General features: G+C 46.7%; 1 protein-coding gene and 1 long non-coding RNA gene across 2 annotated transcripts in view; one reads left to right on the plus strand and one right to left on the minus strand.

Moving 5' to 3' along the window:
- Positions 1 to 20,956, plus strand: part of AK7 (adenylate kinase 7) — a 74,733-nt gene that overhangs the window by 31,657 nt on the left and 22,120 nt on the right. The window contains exons 8-14 of the mRNA XM_042943225.1: positions 7,021 to 7,101; positions 9,480 to 9,568; positions 11,669 to 11,759; positions 12,695 to 12,772; positions 13,601 to 13,750; positions 16,725 to 16,853; positions 18,120 to 18,252. Coding sequence (XP_042799159.1) covers positions 7,021 to 7,101; positions 9,480 to 9,568; positions 11,669 to 11,759; positions 12,695 to 12,772; positions 13,601 to 13,750; positions 16,725 to 16,853; positions 18,120 to 18,252 — 751 coding nt within the window. The remainder of the gene's footprint in view (positions 1 to 7,020; positions 7,102 to 9,479; positions 9,569 to 11,668; positions 11,760 to 12,694; positions 12,773 to 13,600; positions 13,751 to 16,724; positions 16,854 to 18,119; positions 18,253 to 20,956) is intronic.
- On the minus strand, positions 19,230 to 20,622 carry LOC122223109. The gene is made up of 3 exons (XR_006204049.1): positions 20,323 to 20,622; positions 19,734 to 19,783; positions 19,230 to 19,564 (listed from the first exon to the last, which is right to left on the minus strand). It is a non-coding gene; the product is annotated as an uncharacterized LOC122223109 (long non-coding RNA).

The following is a 20,956-nucleotide window of genomic DNA, read 5'->3' on the forward strand; positions in this document are numbered from 1 at the left end:
TAAATATTTTAAAATATTGTTAAAAATACAAGTATATTGACTTTAATTAGTATTTTAAATTAACCAGAATTGCCTGTCTATCTTGCAAATTACTTCAATCATTAAGTCATCCCTGAATACCACTTAATTGTGGGGTATTGTGTACATAGTCCCTGAAAAAATGGTCACCTGTCAGATCTCGATGGCAATTTATGAAATTTATTGTAATAATTTGTTTACCACACTGACTTTTGATGCTTGTATTCTCTGGTGAACCCAAGTTGCTCATGATAATTTTTTAATAAAAAATATTTCCAGGGCTGCTTGACTGGCTCAGTCAGTAGAGCATGAATAACTCTTGACCTCAGGGTTGTGAGATCAAGCCCTACATTGGATGTAGAGCTCACTTAAAAAAAAAAAAAAGTTTCTGGATTTGCTTTGATAATGCCATATTGGAGATTTTTGCACTTAGATTCAAGATGATAAGTGAAAATGGCTTATAGTCTGCCTTTGTCATACTGTCTCTTTCCTGTTTTAGTTTCCTGGTTTTACTATTCCCATACAAATTGAAAACAAAATTTACTGTTCTCTTGTAATTTATATGAAATTGGGCATATCTCTTGAATATTTGGTAGAATTTGCCTATAAGACGATCTTGGACTGGGTGAAGGCAGTCGTGGGTTTTGGGGGCAAGAAACTAGCCCTTTAGGCTAAGTTTTCAAATTAACTGGCAAAAGTTGCCCATAAGTCTCTCCTAAGATGTTTTTTAAATTTCTATTTGTAGTTTAGTCTCCCTTTTCAGGACGAATATTGTGAGGGGGCATCACTGCTTTCCCACTCTTTTGGTGCCCATGAGGAAGAGCCTGCGTATCCTCCCCAAAGGCTGTCTTCTTGCCGGCACCTGTTACCCCGCGGCTTGAAGCTCAATCGGGTTACGTGATTGGTGGCTGTGTCAGGGGCGTGGTCACGTCATGTTGACCCCACCTCCCTCTCGTTGCTCTGGGCTACAGCTGTAACGTAGCTGCATTCAGCGTGGCAGAATTCAATGTTGCTGTGCCTGCATTCAGCGTTCAGCGTCTTCATGCCCTGAGTGTTGCAGGGGCAGCCCCCCAGGGGAGAACCAACCCATAGTTTTCTGGTGCTGCCTGTGCCTGGTTGGGAAAATTTGTCTTATTCTGGAGTTCAGGATTAGGAAGCCCCTCATCCCTGCTCAGCTAAGTAAGGTCCTCTAGCCTAAACCACACCAGTAATAAAGTTGTGACGTGGAGATCCATCTGCCTTTTTACAAAGTTTTAATCTCTTTAATCTTAAAAAAAATTGTGTTTAATTTTTATTTTTGAGAGAGAGAGAGAGCAAGCAGGGGAGGTGCAGAGAGACAGGTGGGGCAGAGCATTCAAAGTGGGCTTGGTGCTGACAGCAGAGAGCCTGATACAGGGCTCGAACTCACAAACCCACGAACCACGAGATCATGACCTGAGCAGAGTCTGACGCTTAACCAACTGAGCCACCCAGGCACCCCAAATATTTTTAAATGTTTATTTTTATTTATTTATTTTGAGAGAGAGAGAGAGGGAGAGAGAGAGAGAGAGAGAGAGAGAGAGAGAGAGAGAGAGAGAGAGAGAGTGCAAATCAGGGAGGGGTAGAGAGAGAGGGAGAGAATCCCAAGCAGGCTCTGAGCTATCAGTGTAGAGCCCAACAGGGGGCTCGATTCCATGAATGGGGAGTTCATGACCTGAGCTGAAATCAAGAGTTGGACACCTAACCAACTGAGCCATCCATGTGCCCTAAATCTTTTTTAAATCTTCAGAACTCCAAAAGGAAAAAAGTGTCTGTTTCAGCAACTCAGACTCCAACGTTGCTGTTTATTTGTGTCTTACCCTTCTTTTCTTCATCAATCTGAATCAATTTTTTTTTATATTTTAATGTTTATTTATTTTTGAGAGAGAGAGAGACAGAGCATGAGCAGGGGAGGGGCAGAGAGAGAGGGAGACACAGAATTGGAAGCAGGCTCCAGGCTCCAAGCTGTCAGCACAGAGCCTGATGCAGGGCTCAAACTCACAAGCTGCAAGATCATGACCTGAGTGGAAGTCAGACACTTAACCAACTGAGCCACCCAGGCACCCCTGAATCAATTTTTCAATTTTTTTTTTAATGTTTATTTATTTTTGAGACAGAGAGAGACAGAGCATGAACGGGGGAGGATCAGAGAGAGGGAGACACAGAATCTGAAATAGGCTCCAGGCTCTGAGCTGTCAGCACAGAGCCCGACACGGGGCTTGAACTCACAGACCGCGAGATCATGACCTGAGCCGAAGTCGGCCACTCAACCGACTGAGCCACCCAGGCGCCCCTCAATTTTTCAATTTTATTATTCTTATTAAAGAGGTAGTTTTTGCTGTGTTCTGCTCTTTCTTTGTTTTTTAAGAAATCAATTTCTCTGTCTTCATTATTCTTCTTTCTAATTTGGGTTTATGCTGTTTTGTTTTAGAAGCTAAGTTTATTAATATTCAATCTTTGTTTTTCTAATATAACCACTTAATGCCACAAATTTGCTACCAAGTATAATTTTAACAGCTTTCAAGTTTTGAAGTGCCATAAATGGTATTTGTATTATTATTAATTTCTACAAATTTTCTGTAGTCTATTAGAACTTGGGAAGCAGTGCTGTGAATTATTGAGAAATGGTTTCTTACATTTCCAGATATCTAGAGAAGGTGTTATCTTTTTGTTGTTCATCTCTAACTTAATTGCTTTTTGGTCAGAGAATGTGGTCTGGGGTGGTCAGAGAATGTGGTCAGAGAATTTGGTCATGAGATTCTTCGCTACATAGTACATGGCCTGTGTTGTTTTTATTTTAAATTCCACATGGACTTGAAAAACCTGTGTATTTCAAACTGTGTGGAGTTTCTATATATGTCTACTTAGGTCAAGTTTCTTAATGGGGTTTTGCATATCTTCCTAGTTTGGGGTCTCCTGAGTTGATCAATTACCGACAGGGATATACTATGGAGTACATTTATCCATATCTCCTTGATATCATGTTAGATTTTTGGCTTGCTCATTTCAAGGCACAGTCTTGTAACCCCTTCACAGTGTTCGACATCGCCAGAACGAAACTATAAAATCTGTTTATTTTTTCTTAATAATTGAGGGCAGGACGATATCCCCAGCCAAGTCCACAGCTTTCCAGACCATTCTCAGGCATTAATGGAGTCTTTTCTAGTTCTTACAAAGGCTCAGACAAGTTTAATACTAAAGCCATCAGTCTACCATTTAATTTTAAACTTCTCTCCTGCTAGCTCAGCCTGACTCAGGCTGTGATGAATGCAGCGGGGAGGGAGGCTAGGATGTGGTCAACTCTCTTCCTCCACCTTAAATCAGCAACCTTGACTCCTCTCTGTTCCTTACTCTACACCTGCCTGTTCTTTATCATCATCTCTGTTGTCACCATCCTCATCATCGTGTTCGTTTCCTTTGTTTCCCATGCCTTTATTTTTTCATCAGTACAAACATATTTATTCCACAATCTCTGCTCATTTCTACTCTTTCTTTTTTTTAATGCTTATTTCTTTTTGAGAGTGAGAGAGAGACACAGAGCATGAGCAGGAGAGGAGCAGAGAAAGGAAGACACAGAATCCGAAGCAGGCTCCAGGCTCCGAGCTGTCGGCACGGAGCCCGACGCGGGGCTCAAACTCAGGAACTGTGAGATCGCGACCTGAGCTGAAGTCGGACGTGTAACCGACTGAGCCACCCAGGCGCCCCTCTGCTAATTTATTTTCTGAAGGCAGTGCAAGTCTGATTTCATTTGTGGTGGATTGTTTGTTCCCTCATAAGTTTTATAATTTTGGTTTGTGAGCTCATCTTTAGTAAGGTCTTTTTCTACAAAGTCACTATTAATAAACATATTTTCTGGCAATTTATGGAACTCCAATTATAAAAATAATCCTGTAATTTGACATGGATTTTTTTTTTTTAAATAGCATCGCTTTAAATTGTCGACATTGGTTTCTTAATAGCTCATCGCCCCTAAAAACCTCATGTAGATGAGTTCTCAGGGGAAAGGGGGCTAATGCGAAGTCTGTGTTCACCAAAAGTGCTGCTATAAAAGTCTCAAGGATGTTCATGAGTCGGGTGCCTTCAGGATTCATCATGGTCCGTGGGAAATGGGAATTCACCATGTGAACATGCTTTACAGTTTGTTATTGGCTTCACGGTCAATGCTGTGCCCTCAAACCAGCACACCTCTGCTACCATAAGTCACCACTCTTGCCCCAGCGTTGTCCCTTTACTGGGGCTTTAAGGGACAAGGGAGGTCCCTGGGTGGGGGTAGCAGGGGCTTTGTATCTGCCTCTCTGAAGTGCTCTAAAGAGTCTCACTGCCTAAAATGCTTTTTATGTTACTTTTTGGCTCTGTAATATCTGGATTAGGCAGGGAATTTCAATGTGAAAGACAAACCTTCGAAAAGTACAAGGCCAAGGTTAAAATTCTCCAGGGAGCGTTTTTTCCTTCCAAAGCCTTGGCTAGGTTGGACATGATTCCTTCTCGCCGTCTTCTGTCGCAGGGAGGACTTCCTTCTAAGGTCACCCTTTTGTTGTGAACGCACCCTTCATACTGTGGCCCAACTCTCTGCTCTCCCCACTCTTGTTTTCACTTCTGGTTGTTTTTTTTTTTTTTAAGTTTTTATTTATTTATTTTGAGAGAGACAGAGAGAGAGAGCACGTGCACACATGAGCAGGGGAGGCAGAGAGGGAGAGAGAGAATCCCAGGCAGGCTCCGCACTGTCAGCTCAGAGCCCAGTGAGGGGCTTGAACCCACAAACTGTGAGACCACGACCTGAGCTGACATCAAGAGTCGGACACTCAACCCACTGAGTCACTTCTGTTTTTGGCTCCTAGCGGGTAGCTCTTATTTCCTTGAGAATTCTGCCTTGCTGGCAGGATACAAGTGGCATCTTACTGGGCATTTTTTGGTATTTGCGCTAGGAGGCTTTAGATTTTTTAATCCACCACCTGGGCAGAAGAGACTCATTTTCCCGACAGAGTTTCTGGACCCGGTTCCAACGTGTGTGTGCGCACACTCTGGGAGGGGTTTCCCACGAGGCAAAGACAGTCTCAGCACCAGCTGGGTGTCCTACATTTCAACTCAATTCTGACAGTCTTCCTGGAGGTGACGTCAGATCCCGCTAGGGCTCAGCCCGGCAAGCCTGCCCCCGCCTCTTCAGACACCAGTTGTGTTGTGGGGTCGTCGAGCGCAACGGTCAAGAAAGAATTCTTGAGACGCTGTATGTAACGACTTAGTAAGTTTATTTAAGTAGCATGGGGACAGGACCCGTGGGCAGAAAGGGCTGCACTTTTTCTGTACGAAGCTGGTGGTTGTATGCTGAGTGCTCAAGGGGGTAGGGACGTGCAGGAAGTATGAGATCAGAAATGCTTCTTCGAATTTCTACTGGTGAAACTACTTTCACGAGATTTCTCTGGTGCATATCATTCAGTTCAATATTAACTGTCAGTGAAATACACGGGCAGTCATGAGACCCTAGAAGAATGTAGCAACCCGTGTGTATTTGATCCTTATCAAAACTATGCAGGCTATAGGTCAGCCTTCTGAGCTAAAGTGAACATTTTTCTGCTTCTACCCTCTTCAGTTGCAAGCCCAAGTTGTCACCTGTGCTTCTGACCAACCCTTATGGGTTGGAGGTTCCAATGACCCCACTCACCTCCCCCACCTTAGGTTTGAATAGTTTGCTAGAGTGGCTCACAGAATCCAGAGAAACATTTTACATACTAGATTACCAGTTTGCTGTAATAAAAGAATATAACTCAGGGACACCTGGGTGGCTCAGTTGGTTAAATGCCCAACTCTGGATTTCGGCTCAGGTCACCATCCTGTGGTTCACGATTTCGAGCCCCATGTTGGACTCCGTGCTGACAACGCAGAGCTTGCTTGAGATCCTCTCTCTCCCTCTCTCTCTGCCCCTCCCCTGTTCACGCTCTTGCCCTCTCTCGCTTGCTCTCTCTTTCTTTCTCAAAAATAAATAAATACACTTTTAAGAATATAACTCCGGAAGAGCCAGATGGAAGAGATCCACAGGGCAAGGGATAGGGAAAGTCATGGGGTTTCCCTACTCTTCCCGAGTCTGCACACGTTTCACCAATCTAGAAGCTATCCAAGCCTCCTTTTGGGCTTTTATGGAGACTTCATCGTGTTTGAGTAAATCACACTCCATCGGTGATTGAACTCCTCTCCACCCCTCACCCCTCCCTGGAGGTGGTACAGGAGTTGGAAGTTCTGACCTTCTGGTCACAAGCTTGGCGCTTCAGGCAATCAACCCCCATCTCTAGATTGGGTCCAAAAGTCACCTGATTGACATAACAAAAGGCACCTTGATCACTCTGTTGCTTAGGACATTCCTGTAGTTTTAGGAACTCAGTGCCAGATATGGAGGTGAAAACCGAATATATGTATCTTGTTATGAATCACAATGTCACATGTTGTAGCGTGGCCCGTTCCTAGAAACTCCATATGTGTGTCCGCCTCCCCTACTGGGTAAGTAAAGATCATCATGGAAGGACCCATTTTTATATCTCCCTTCTTCTGTAGGTGCCAGTATAGTGCATGGAGCTGTTAAGTTCTCACACATAATCGTCTCTGGCTTTTAGTTAATTAAAAGTCCCAGAGCGCCTGGGTGGCTCAGTCGGTTAAGCATCTGATTCTTGTTTTGGCTCAGGTCATGATGTCCTAGTTCGTGAGGCTCTGTGCTGACAGTGTGGAGCCTGCTTGGGATTCTCTATCTCTGTCTCTATCTCTGTCTCTGTCTCTCTCTCTCTGTCTCTCTCTCTCTCTCTCTCTTTGCTCCTCCCCTGCTCGTGCTCAATCTCTCTCTTTCTCAAAATAAATAAATCAACTTAAAAAAATGTACCAAATCAATTTTAATAGTGGCCAGAAGCATTCATATAGTACTCATTCTAACCACGAAAATAATCTGGTTTGGTATGATTAATAATATTACATTTAGCTTTTCTCCTGTACTTTATCTAATAGGTCAAAAAATTCGCGACTTACGTGGTTGCTGCTGGACTTCAGTATGGAGTGGAAGGAGGCATCTTACATTATTTTTTCAAGGTATGAGTTTGCAATGACTGAAGTTGTTTTTTTTTTTAAAGCATTTTACAGTAAGGTTATACAATTTGAAGATTTTTTTTTTCTATTTTCCTTTCCTGTTACTAACAATTTGTATTTACCACACTCTCGGCATAATAAGGAAACAAGATGGATCTCCTTTCATTCATGAGACAAACATCGATGCCTCTCATGGGCCAGAAACCATTGTAGATTCGGGGAATCCGATGCTGTAATAAAACCCCTGCGTTTGTGGGGCTTGGGTTCCAGTGGGGAAGAGGAGGAGAGTAGGAGACAAGGGCCAAATTAGCCAGTACACGTTGAGTATTTCAGCTGTTGAAAAACAAAATGGAAAGCAAAAAAGCAGAGAAAGGTAGAAAGAGAGCTGGCGGTAGGGCTAGGAGGTTGTATCTTGGATATGATGGTCGGGGAAAGCCTTTCTCATGAGGGGACACGTGAGCAGGAAGTGAAAAGGGAGGTGGCTCCTTCGTTTTCTGGGGGAAAGGCAGCGGGAACTGTAAGCACACAGACCGGAGGCCGCAATGTGTGGGCTGTGTTAAGGGACAGCAAAAAGCTGCGTGGGGCCGAAGTGTGGGACAATGGTAGGTGACGATGTCCATTTGTAGTCTCTCCTTATCGGTTCTCAGCTACCCCTCACCCACCTGACCACTGAATGTTGGCTTTCTCAGGTTCCTGCCCCAGGCCCTCTGGTCTTCTCTGTCTACACTCTTTCCCTGGGAGGGTCTGTCCATTCCCGTGACTGGGGCCAATGACTCTCAAACATAAGTTTCTCCAGCAGGGCTCTCTCCTTAGTCCTAGCTCTGTACATCCGGCTGCCTATTTATTCGACACCTCACTTTGGATGGTTCGCAAACCCAAACTCCACCTACGGTCACCCCCAAACCTGCCGTTCCTCTAGGACCTCATCTCCGAAAATGGGACCTTCTTCCACCCAGCTGCACCAACCACAACCCAACCCCTGCCTCCTTCTCATCCATCACGAAACCCCCCAGTACTGTAGAGCCAACCTCCCCAGTATCTCCCTTCTCTCCAACCACGCTCCCCCAGTCCTCCACCCACGGGCTGGGGAGGGCAGACATCTCTTGTCTACACAACTGTCCTGACCTCCACCTTCCCGTTTCAACTCTTAATCCCCATCATTCTTTCTAGTGGCAACAAAAGAAAATCTGTTGTGAATTCTTCAGTGGTTTACTGCTTCAAATTCAACGGTCTACTGCTTAAAGTTCTTCAATGGTTTTGCAGAGTCCAAAATATCTTACAAGATCCAGTGGTTTGCTGTGGCCCCCACGCCTACCTCTTTGTTTAAAAGTCACTTAAGGGGCTCCTGGGTGGCTCAGTCGGTTAAGTGCCTGACTCTCGATTTCAGCTCAGGTCATGATCTCGGGGTCGTGAGATTGAGGCCCGCGTTGGGCTCTGCAATGACAGCTTGGAGCCTGCTTTGGATTCTGTCTCTCCCTCTCTCTGTCCTTCCCCTGCTCTTTTGCTCATGTGCTCTCTCTCTCTCTTTCAAAATAAATAGACTTTAAAAAAATAAAAGCAATTTAAAATAATCTAGTACCTGACAGCTGAACAATACCCAGACTGTCTATTTACTGAAATACCTAATGCAGGGAAAAGACAAGGACTTGGACTCTGAAGACCAGGGTTCAAATCCAGGCTCCCCAACTCATCAGAAATGTAGCCTCCTGCAGAATACTTTATCAACTAAGCATTTCATCTATGAACTGATACTAATTATCCCTGGCCCTGTGGGAGGAATTTTAGACTTGAATTCACATTTTTTGGAAAGAGTGGAAGGTGTCACACATATGAAAACATTTCCTTTCTGTATAGACGCCATGCAGATGACTCCTGAAGAGAGCCAGGAAAGATAGATTTCTTGTAAAGTATTTCAGCCCTGAGGTTACACTATTTCTCTTAATAGGACTCGATCAGCAACTAAATCCCATCAGAACTGGTTTTCAGGGGCGCCTGGGTGGCTCAGTCTGTTGAGCGTCCAGCTTCGGCTCAGGTTATGATCACACAGCTTGTGACTTCGAGCCCCCATCAGGCTCCATGCTGACAGCTCGGAGCCTGGAGCCTGCTGCTTCGGATTCTGTGTCTCCCTGTCTCTCTGCCCTTCCCCTGCTCTCTCACTCTCACTCTCTCTCTCTCTCTCTCTCTCTCTCTCTCAAAAATAAATAAACATTAAAACAATTTTTTTTTAATAAAAAAAAGAAAGAACCGATTTTCAAAACATCCCCTTAGGCGATGACTTCATCCGATAACTGGGTCTTTCGGATGCCCCTGACTATGGCTATGTGTGTGAGCCATAATAGTTATGTATAACCAGGGAAAATATGCTTTTGCTTTTCTTTTAGATGGCTTGGTTGGGTGAGGTCCCTGCGTTGCCAGTGTTTGGAGATGGAACAAATGTAATCCCAACAATCCATGTTCTTGATCTAGCAGGGTAAGTATCGTCCTAGAGATACGACTTCCCTAGAAGTAATTGACTAACGTGCTGGTGTTGGAGTGAGCCTGGAGTGAGCACTTACACACGCCACGACCCTCACATGTGTTATTGTATTTATTCTTGGCAACGACCCTATGCAGAAGGTGTGGTTATTATCTCCAGTTTGCATCTGGTGGAATAGGGTCCACCATCTAAAAGTGCTCTACTTTGGGGGCACCTGGGTGGCTCAGTCGGTTAAGCGTCCGACTTTGGCTCAGGACATGATCTCGCGGTCCGTGAGTTCGAGCCCCGCGTCGGGCTCTGTGCTGACAGCTCAGAGCCGGGAGCCTGTTTTGGATTCTGTGTCTCCCTCTCTCTCTCTCTGACCCTCCCCCATCATGGGGGGAGAACAGAGGGGATTAAGAACAGAGCTCTGTCTCTCTCCATCTCAAAAATAAATAAACGTAAAAAAACAATTTTTAAGTGCTGCACTTTGGATGACAAGTTCAAGGTCATCTTTTAGACTGTTCTCCCACAGAACAGCATGCCTTCCAATTCGGGAAAAGATAAGACTGTGTTATGTGCATTCTGGGGACCTACTGTCTTGTTCCTCTGTCTCAGGTGAGAGTGTTGTGTCCAGCCTGCCAACTTAATTAAGTTCCAGAAATCAGATCGCAAATTCTAAACCTGAAGCAGGTGTTTTTGGCAATTGTAGGCCACTGGAGCACACGTGTTTCACACTCACACTGTATCCCAGCGCTAGGCTCCAGACATGTCTGGAGAGCCTTCCTCCTTGCAGACCCTGACTTGGACACTGGGGTCAGAGAGAGGGTTCACTGTATTTATGGTTTATCACTTCTACATTTTAGGTTCCGGGGGCTTTATTCTACTGCCCTGTTGCACCCCCCTCAACCCACCCCCCCCTCCCCCCACCCCCCCGCCAGGAGTGAGCAGTTTCAGCCCTTCCCCGAGACTCTGGCTTCTAGATTCCAGTGGTCATTTAGGCAATTAGTCATAATCCCGGGTGGGTTTACAAATTTACTGGGAAACCATGAAGCTTAGATTTCAAGACCCCCACCGCTACGTGGGTCTCTTCCAAGGTCCTAAATTTAAGTTTTATTATTTTTCTTAAAGAAGCGTCCTCCAAATTATATAAACTCCAGACTGCATGCAAAACCTAGATCTATTCTAGCCAACATGTAACACTGGACATGGAAACGCTGAAACGTACCCTTCTTTCCAGCAGAGACTTTACATTATTACATTATTAGGTTTTAAAGATGTGAAAGAATCTTTTACATTATGAACACAAAATACCGGAGCGCCTGGGTGGCCCAGTCAGTTGAGTGTCCGACTCTTGATTTCGGCTCAGGTTATGATCCCAGGGTCGTGAGATTGAGCCCTGAGTCAGGTTCTGCGCTAAGCGTGGACCCTGCTTCAGATTCTGTGTCTCCCTCTCTCTCTGCCCCTCCCCTGCTTGCACTCTGTCTCTCTCAAAAACAAATAGACGTTAAAAAATAATAAGATGGGGATAGCAACGGTACCCGCCTGGTAGACTTGTGAGAAGTCAGGGAGGGAACACCCAGAAAGCCCACGGCACAGTCTTCGCCCAGAGGCGGGCCCTCGGATGTTGGCAATCGTGACTGACCCAGGGCAGGAAATCTTAGCCTCTGCCCTGCCTCTTAGCGCCACGCAGTTCCCCAAAGACAGCCACAGCTTCTCTGAATCTGTGTCTGACTTTGTGAAACCCCCTCTCCGGAGCACTTGAGAGACTCCCAGGAGCCCCTGGGTGAGCACACTTCACAAACTGAAGTCCTGCTGGTCGTCAGGTGCCCTTTGTTGCGCACTGGGAGAATCTGGAGGCAGACGGATGGCCCCTCAACTCCTGGCCTTTCTACTTGCCCAGCGGCTCTTCAGCCCCGGAAGTGTCACTGGACTTTACCCGCTTCCCCGTCCGTAGAGACTGCCGTCCCTCCCTCCCCCCCGCCCCCAGCCGACCACGTTAGCCATGGAGGGAGATGCTGGCTGGCCCATGGCGGCGGTGGTCGGTGAACCCTACTTGACCACATCTCTTTTGCTTTCTCCCCTCTGGCGATGGCTTCTCCTGGTGGGCGGCAGAGTGATTCAAAACATAATAGACCACGTGCCAAAGATTCACTACCTGGTTGCTGTGGACGAGTCCATTCACACCCTGGAAGACTTGGTCAAGGTACAGCTGTGTCATCCCATATTTGACGGCATTTCTTAAATTGTCTCACCCCCTGAAGTATAGCCATGGAATCGGGTACGCCGGCAAGACTGGGGGCTCCCCAAACGGAAGAGCCTTAAAACCAGAGTCACTATCTGCGTTTGCCGTGTGTGTGCTGGGAAATTTACCATCAAGATGGCCTCTCTCCAGTCTGCACGGAAGAAAGTAGGAGAGGCCACTGTGGGGACAAGACACACACGAATTACACACGGGGTCACTAAAATGTTTCTGGGGACACTTGCCCCAAAGTACTGACATGGTCGGGTTCCTCAAACCTACTGGCAGCTTCCAGAGGCCCTAGGTCTGGGGCCTGGAGGGGTTCCCCTCTCCAAGCCAGGCCGCTTGTCAACCTGGAGCCCAGCTAGCACAGTGAGTGTGGCCTTCCTCCAACCACCCCCTGCTCATCTTTAACATTCAGCTCAGATCTCCTCCTCTGCACCCTCCCTGCCTCCTTCCCACCTCCCCCAACTGGCCAGGCACCTCTTTTCCCAGCATCCCCTCCTCCAACTGCAGACTTTCCGCATAATCTTCTGTGTACATGTTTGCCACCCCCCCCGCCCCCTGCCGCCCACAGACTGAGAGCCCCTTGAGAGCAGGGATCTGGCCTTACTCACCTCTGTCTCCAGTCCCTGGCCTGTAGTGGTGAACGTTGAATACTTGAATACTTGTTAACAAATGAATCAATGAATACCCTCAGTGTACTCCCCTCTGCTTTGCAAAAAAAAAAAAAAAAAAAAAAAAAAAAAAAAAAAAAAAAAATATATATATATATATATACACACACACACACACACACACATATACATATATATTCACTTATGTTTACATTCATTTAAGAAATTGTATATCAAAATCTTATAGGCAAGCCAAATAATATCCCTGTTTTTCTCTAACAGTGCATCAGTAAAAATACTGGCCCTGGGAAAATCCAGAGACTCCCCAAAGAAAATGCTTTCCTAACCAAGGACTTAACAGTAAGTACTGAAGAGAGTCTTTTCCAAAATGCATCGGTTCTTGGGGGATTTGGAGTCAGAACGCCTGACTTCCGGTTCCCCTTTGCCCCTCCTGCACAGCTGAACAGTGCACCCCAAAGCAACTTCCCTTTCTCTTCTTTTCCGAAAAACCCCCAGAGGTCCTGGTCAGAAAATGTATTTGAGAAATCTGATCCATAAATGCTTTACAGACGCCGACTGTCCTTTTGCTCTGGTCTCTTTGTGCAATTCACACAGGAACCTGGGATTTCTGATCCCGTCACCACAACAACCTACACATCCTTAGTCAGCGGTGTGCTCTTGGAGCTTGCTCTAGGATATAATTCATTTTAGGAATAAATTGCATCAAAACACTACATTCGAGAATGTTTCCAAAGGGGCTGGTATCTCTGGTGGCCTCTGGGGAGCAGAGCTGGGTGGGTGGGGATGGGGGTCAAAGGGAGTGCTTTCCTCTACATTTGTTCTTTCGGATCTCGAGCCATGGGATTGCACTGTTCAAAGAATGGATCCAATTACAATTGGTGGGGGGAAAAAAACAGAAACCTTTTCCTGGGGCTTCCAGTATCTCTCTACTTCTTTGAGCTGCCAGGATGCTGCCTGTCCCTGAGGGCAGACACGGGAAGAGTTTAGAAGTGCCACAGAGGGCCACAGAGGGCACTCTGTCCACACTGAGGGCCGCCATTGATGGACATCCAGGTTTTGTGAATGTGTATATATTTTTCCTGTGATAACAGTGATTTGGGCCTGTTATGACTGTCAAAATGAAAGGCAAAGAAAAGGACAAATCTCTAATATTCCTTTATCCTGTAGCAAGAGTGTCTTGATCATTTACTGGTCAACCTGAGAATGGAAGCACTTTTTGTGAAGGAGAATTTTAACATTCGATGGCTTGCCCAAACGGGATTTGTGGAAAATATCAGCAATATCCTCAAAGAGTACAAGCAAAGTAGAGGATTATTGGTAACTATAACAATTTCCTGTTCCAACCTCTTTTTTTTTTTTTTTAATGTTTATTTGATTTTGAGAGAGAGAGAGAGCGCGCATGAGCAGGGAAGGGGGCGGAGAGAGAGGGAGACACAGAATCTGAAGCAGGTTCCAGGCTCTGAGCTGTCAGTACAGAGTCTGACACGGGGCTCGAACCCACGAACTGTTAGATCATGACCTGAACTGAAGTTGAACGCTTAACCGACTGAGCCATCCAGGAGCTCCTTCCTGTTCCAACTTCTAATTTGAGCGATGTAAATGAAACGTTTGGTATGATTACACCAGTAAAAGTATTTTCTTTCTCAGATGTCCCAATTTCTAAATTCAAGCTCTTTTTCAAATTTGACCGACTTGTCCACGTCTGACAATCTAGGTGTCAATTCTTGTCAATTAAGTATTAAACAGTTTAAAGTTAGATTAATGACTGTTACGCTTGACACAAATTGAACACGATAGCAAGCTCAAGACTGATGGCCACAGCACTGCCTATAAACGGAAAAATGGCAGGGGCTTCCTGGCTTGTCTGTTTCAGCCCTGGGTTACCTACGGGAGACGGTAGGAGAAATGGAAAATGGAAGAAGTCCAGTTGTTACTTTGATCTCTTCCTTTTGGCCAGGGGGTTCACTGGTCATTTTAATCACCACAGGTAGAGCTTCAAGGTAGATATTCTTATCTCCACATTAGAGATGAGGAAACTGAGGCTCAGAGAGTTTAAGCATTTCTTCAACGTCACACAGCTAGTCAGAGATTCAAACTAGCTAGGATGCAGACTTAGCTAGAATGGCCTAACGGTGGCATCTCCACACCACCCTCCCCGAAATCGGGCGTATATGTAGCCCTTGCCCAGATCCTTGGATTTATGCCAGGGAAGCATCCCAACGACGATAGTGGGTAATACATGAGAACGTGTTTTGAAAACCGTAGGGTAGCCCAGGAGGAGCAGGTGCCATCATAACCATAGTTACCACTGAGGGTGGGAACACTCCATAAAAGCAAGAGTGGTATCCCCATTGTGTCCGCAGAACCACCTTCTCCTGACAAGCATGCCCAGTTAAGAGTAAGTAGACGATGCGCGTCTTAGCGAAAGAAACGACAATCCCGTTAAGCATGTGAGACATGCACGGCGGCTGTACTGGGAGCCTATCCTGAGGCACCCAAGAACCCAGCTCAAATCGTTAAACTAGTGTCATTCTCTGGGTCAAAGGTAAAACAATGCAGTCAGAGTAGAGGTAGGACAAGACGCCTTGAAGAGATCACATGGTTCCCGATCGGCAAGACTGGACGGAACGGGATAGAGGGACCAAGCGTATCTGACACTTGAACCGTCTAGCCGGCCCTGGGGGCGTCGGTCCGCGTGGCGCAGGAAACTACCGAGGGCAGCGTAGACCGTGGCAGGCCAGGGGCATCCCAAAAGGTGGAGTCTTAAGCCAAAGGCTCCCGTGATTCCAGTCCCTTTCGCAAGGCAAAGTTGTCCCTGCTGCGGACAGGTGCCTCAAGCCCCCGGGACCAGACGCCAGTAAATAGCTCATTCACCTAACTCTTCATGCTTCAAACGCTGCTCATCAACAGCCCTCCGTGCCTGTCTGCTCTGAGGGAGCAGATGCCCCAGACACGTGTACTTGGAATTCTGAGTTCAGTGGCAGCCATACGTCTCATTATTAAACGAATAAGCTGCCGTTCTGGTTTTTCACCCGGAGGAGGTGCGCCTTCCCCAGGAGCTCTGCCGCTGGCGGGTGGGCGACACGTCAACACGCTCAGTTGACAGCTAGACCTCAGACCCACCCAGGGGAGCAGCCCTGCCCAGCAAGACTCAGCTCGAGTCGCTCCCTGGGACCCCTGCCCCTCCGCTGCCCGCCATCTTGGTTGCCACCTCTGTCCTAACAGACGTGGCCTTCTTGCCTTCTCGTCGCATAATATGATGGTATAATAACCGTGGCCAATTTTGTGGCTGCAATTACAAAACCTTTAAGCACACGGACGCTCTGCCACCGAAAATCCTCCCCATCAGCCTGACTTTGGTTACTAATCGCCTCACAAAATATGAAGCCTCGGTTGCACGAATGTTGTTTGGACCATTTTGGAAGAAACGACTGCCGCGGATATTTTGACTTCTGTTGCAAATAAACATTTACTCACTGGTTACGAATGTCACACGGCTTCTGTAGCATATTCAAGCAAGTCTCAGCAGCAGAAATTGTGAGGCTTTTTTTTCCCCCCAAATGAGCATATTTTTTAAAAACTAGAATAAGTTAACTGCGTTAAAAAGTAAAGGATACTTAGAGACCAAGCCAGTCCAGAGACAGGACTCATGAGGCGATAGATAAACTAAGCACCCGTACATTAGACCAGAAATTCTCTTTCTTTGTTGTCTTTTTTAAAAAAAATTTAAAGTTTATTTATTTTGGGAGAGGGAGAGAGAGAGAAGGCCAAGCAGGCTCCGCATTGTCAGCACAGAGCCCGAGGTGGGGCTCGAAGTCACAAACCATGAGACCGTGACCTGAGCTGAAATCAAGAGGCAGACATTTAACCCACTGAACCCCTCCCCCAGGCGCCCCAGTCTTTGTTGTCTTTAATGAGTAATATGGTAGCCTGTGACGCTCAAGTACTTTGTTCTTTAATAATTTTGAGGTGTTCCTGAGTACATCTTTGTGGAGCGCTGTGTCCCCCATGTTGGTCACATAATAGTTGCTCACTAAACACCCGCTGAATGAATTAGCATGAACGGCCACTCCCATCGGAGAGCAGCGCTGTCAGGATGATGTGGCGCTGACCCTAAGGCCAGCAGCGGAGGAAGTGACTCTTGAGTCTCGGCAGAGAAGAGTTAGCCTGCAGGATCCAGAGACGTTCAAAAAAAGGCCCCCCCCCCCCAAAATTAAAAACCAAAAAACCACTCCCGTCTAGCCACGGATCGTCCAAAGCTCACCGTGTGATCCTTATTCTCCTTTTTCAGCCGATCAAGATTTGCATTCTCGGTCCCCCCGCTGTGGGAAAATCTAGTATCGCTGAAGCCTTGTCTAAACACTACAAACTGCATCACATTAAATTGAAGGATGTCATTTCTGAAGCCATAGCAAGACTGGTAACGTTTCTAACTACTTCACTGGGAATTTTCATATCTTACAAATGCTTCCCTTCATCTCGTAATAAGGAAGCCACTAATTTTACGTGGCATCCTACGGTGAGATTTGTTATTTCAATTGGATTTTGTTGTTGGCCCCAGTTATGAAAGCACAGAATCCCGCGGGACTTCCCTCTGTGAGATAGAAGCTTCTTTCATGGGGTTGCCCTTGAAATCAGTCTGTCGCCAGCTGTTGCTTAAAAATATATCTTGTATTTTCTCTGTTGACTAGAACACCTTTAGGTTTTCTTATTCTTGATGTATGTTTCCCAGAGTATTACCAGACTATTTATTTATTAACTGCTCTTAAAAAAAGGACTATTTTCTTAGAGCAGTTTTTTTCATGTTTATTTATTTATTTTATGAGAGAGAGCATAACTAGGGGAGGGGGAGAGAGAGGGAAGGAGGGGGAGAGAGAGAGAGAGAGAGAGAGAGAGAGAGAGAGAGAGAGAGAGAGAGAATCCTAAGCAGGCTCTACACTCAGCACAGAGCCTGACACGGGGCTCGGTCCCACGACCCTGGGATCATGACCTGAGCTGAAATCAAGAGTCGGATGCTCAACCAACTAAGCCATCAGGAGCCCCTTAGATTTTCCATATATCCCCTCCCTCTTACACGTATAGCCTCCCCCTCCCCATTACCAACATCCCCACCAGAGTGATTCCATTAGTCACAGCTGATGAACTTGTGTTAACACCTCATTACTACCCAATGTCCACTGTTGACTTTAGGGTTTGCCCTCGGTGTTGCACACCCTGTGGGTCTGAACAAACATATAACGACATGTGTTTACCGGTGCCCTAAAAATCCTCTGTGCTCTGCCTGTTTATCCCACCTCCCCCACCGCCAACTAACTGCTTTTCATCGTTTTATTGGAAATGGTTGATGCTATGACATATCTCCTTAAACGATTACTAAAAGTCTTGATTTCTATGAAATGGGTTTCCTGAAAGTAAGATACAACCTGACACGGAGGGAAGTGTTGACTCTTAAGCGGTTCTGGCGTTAACACAGAAGTAGATTCTTCTCCTAAAACAGAGTGAGAGAAACCTCAAGGCTCTCACCCCCCTCTGTAGACACACGCATCCCAACTTCTTGCACGACGGCTGTGGGTGGGCGTGGTCCCTACTTGGGCACCAGTCTTTTCCAGGACCACCTGCCAGATGGTTTGTGAGCAGCGGGTCCGTGGAGGGCGTCCTCCGACCCGAATATCCCTGTGGTCTGTAGGAGACGATTGTCACGCCTAAGGATGAAGAGGAGGAAGAGGAAGAAGGCGAAGAGGAGGAGGAGGAGGAAGAGAACGTGGATGAAGCTCAGGAGCTCTTGGACGGCATCAAGGAAAGCATGGAGCAGAATGCAGGTATCGCGCACCGCACGGCACTGCTCGTGGTGACAGGTTTTGCTTCCTTGTGAGAAAAGACTGCCTGCTTGCTATTAAAAGCAGAGTATGGAAAACATGACAACAAAGAAATCTCATTCATAATATTACCCACCCCCCCCCCAGAGGGAAAAATAACCATTAACATTAAAATATTTTTTTTAACGTTTGTTTATTTTTGAGAGAAAGAGAGTGTGAGCAGAGGAGGGGCAGAGAGAGAGACACACACAGAATCCCAAGCAGGCTCCGGGCTCTGAGCCATCAGCACAGAGCCCGATGCAGGGCTTGAACTCACGAGCGGTGAGACCGTGACCTGAGCCGAAGTCGGACGCCCAACTAACTAAGCCACCCAGGTGCCCCAAAAATCACCATTAACATTTTGGTGACTCTGTGATCACAGGATGGGAAAGAACTACCTAAGATGATGATGATGATGATGATGATGATGAGATCAAATGGATAGTCATAAATATTTTATAAACATCAAAAGTCATTAATTAAAAGGCAAAGGACAGGGGCGCCTGACCAACTGATTCGGAAAAGTGTGTGACTCTTGATCTCGGGGTTGTGAGTTTGAGCCCCACGTTGGGTGTAGAGATTAATTAAATAAATACAACTTTAAAAAAATGATTAAAAGGCAAAGGACAGGGGCACCTGGGTGGCTCAGTCCGTTGAGCATCCGACTTCAGCTCACGTTATGATCTCGGGTTCGTGGGTTCGAGCCCTAAATAGGGCTTTGCACCAACAGCGCGGAGCCTGCTTCGGATTCTCCGTCTCCTCTTTCTGCCTCTCTCCTGCTTGTGCACTCACTCTCTCAAAAATAAACATTTTAAAAAAAAAGCAAAGGACAAACAAGGAAAGTATATTTGCCACTAACATGATAAAGGCTTAATATCCTTAATATATAAAATGCTCAGGCAAGCCAATAAGAAAATCATTAACTCTTTAATAGAACAAAATGGATGAATAATGTGGAGCCATAATTCATGCAGGAAGAAATACAAATACATGGAAAACTATCCTTACCCACTTGGTAACCTTAAGCAATTTGCTGAACAAGCCGATCATGGTAAACCGTCACTTTGAACTCAAATTCTGGACTCATTCTTTCATCACCCCTGGACAGAGTTTCAGGCTGGTTCCATTGCAACTCCTCGATAATAAATAGGTAGAGTTTCTGTGTTTTCATGCTTTAAGAAGCCCATCCTGATCAAATAAGTGTAAGCTGGGTTTTGAGCGTAGATATCTCCAAGGGACTCAGCTATTTGGCAGAAAAACAACCTGTAGAAGTTATCTGGAAACCAGAACCATTTCATTTTCGTACACTGATGGTCACGATCTTCCATCAGACTGGTTTTACTGGCATCATTTATAGACCAGTCCAATGTGTGGCCATTGGGCGCTTACCCAACAGAGTCTCTCCCCTCACCACCTCTCAAGCACATTTGGCTTCTTTCCTCTACCTCCTGCTCTCATCTTGCTGGTCTGATCCTCCCAGGGTTGGGCCGGGCAGCTGGGAAGCAGGGAAGAAGGACGGAGGCGTCAGCCCCTGGTGACAGACAGCTCCTTCCTAGGGTTGCCCTTCCCAGACCCTCCCACTGAGGACCGCCCACTGCATCCCTTGGGGCACCTCTCTTGACTGGCCTCCCCACCTCTGGTCTTCCGGCACCCCCTTTTGCCCCTGCAGGGGGGTCCTCTCCCCAGACACTCATCTTCAAGTCCGTCCACACCTTCCTCTGAAGTCAGAGTACCCCTCTCCCTCCTCCCCTTTTCCCAGGCCACTCAAGTCAGTTTTTTTTTAAGGCGTGGAGGATGTGGTCTTATGTACACACACTGGATGCCCGCTTAGCGCAGGTAGCTGATTATCTGTGTGTTGGTTTCTGCTTTGGTGTCAGCCAGGCCGGGAGGAAATGGAATTTAGAATCCCAGGGCTGTCCCGGAGGAAAAGGAAGGTACACGGAGAGCCCAGTTTGATACTTTGAGAGAAAACACTGCCCCTTCCTCGCCGGTGAGACGCTTGGGAGTCAACATGCTGGTGTTAGAGAGACTTACCGACATCCTGGTGCCCACCACTTGGGAGAGAGGAAACAACCCGAACTGAGACGTTCCGTTGTGAGGATACCCGCGGAAGGAAGTCTGGCAAGGCCCGTTAGAGGGCGCAGGGCTGGGATTTTAAAGGATCTACAGGGGTACGTGACCACATGCACATGCACTGTATGCCTGGGGTGTAAGGCCGGAGCAGGGCGCTGGGAGCAGTGAACAACGCCACCCCAGGAGGGGAGGGAGGATCCGGGCTAACGGGAGGCGACAGACCCTAGACAATACTTATCGGACAGAGACACACGAATTGGTCTTTGCGAGAACCCAAAGATCGTAGCCAAAATGTGTAACAGGACGGGGGGGGGGGGGGGGAGGTACCGACTGGGTTCTCTTCATGCCCAGGGGGGAGACCCCGCCCAGCAAGAATGTCAGGGAGGGGCTGAGAACAGTCAGTGCATTTGCTCAAGGGCCTGTCCTTGGCGGGGACTCGGTTCTCTCCCCAGATGTCAAGAGAGGCCAAACTGGGTCAGTGGCCTCTGTGTAGAGGGGCGCTGGAAGGGAGCAGAGGACGTGGTCTTTAGCCAGCCACCCACTCACTTCCTACAAGACTGGAATAGTTCATTCAATCCTCTTTGACCTTAGGAAG

Source organism: Panthera leo, chromosome B3 (assembly GCF_018350215.1).
Source record: "Panthera leo isolate Ple1 chromosome B3, P.leo_Ple1_pat1.1, whole genome shotgun sequence".
Taxonomy (NCBI): Eukaryota; Metazoa; Chordata; class Mammalia; order Carnivora; family Felidae; genus Panthera; species Panthera leo.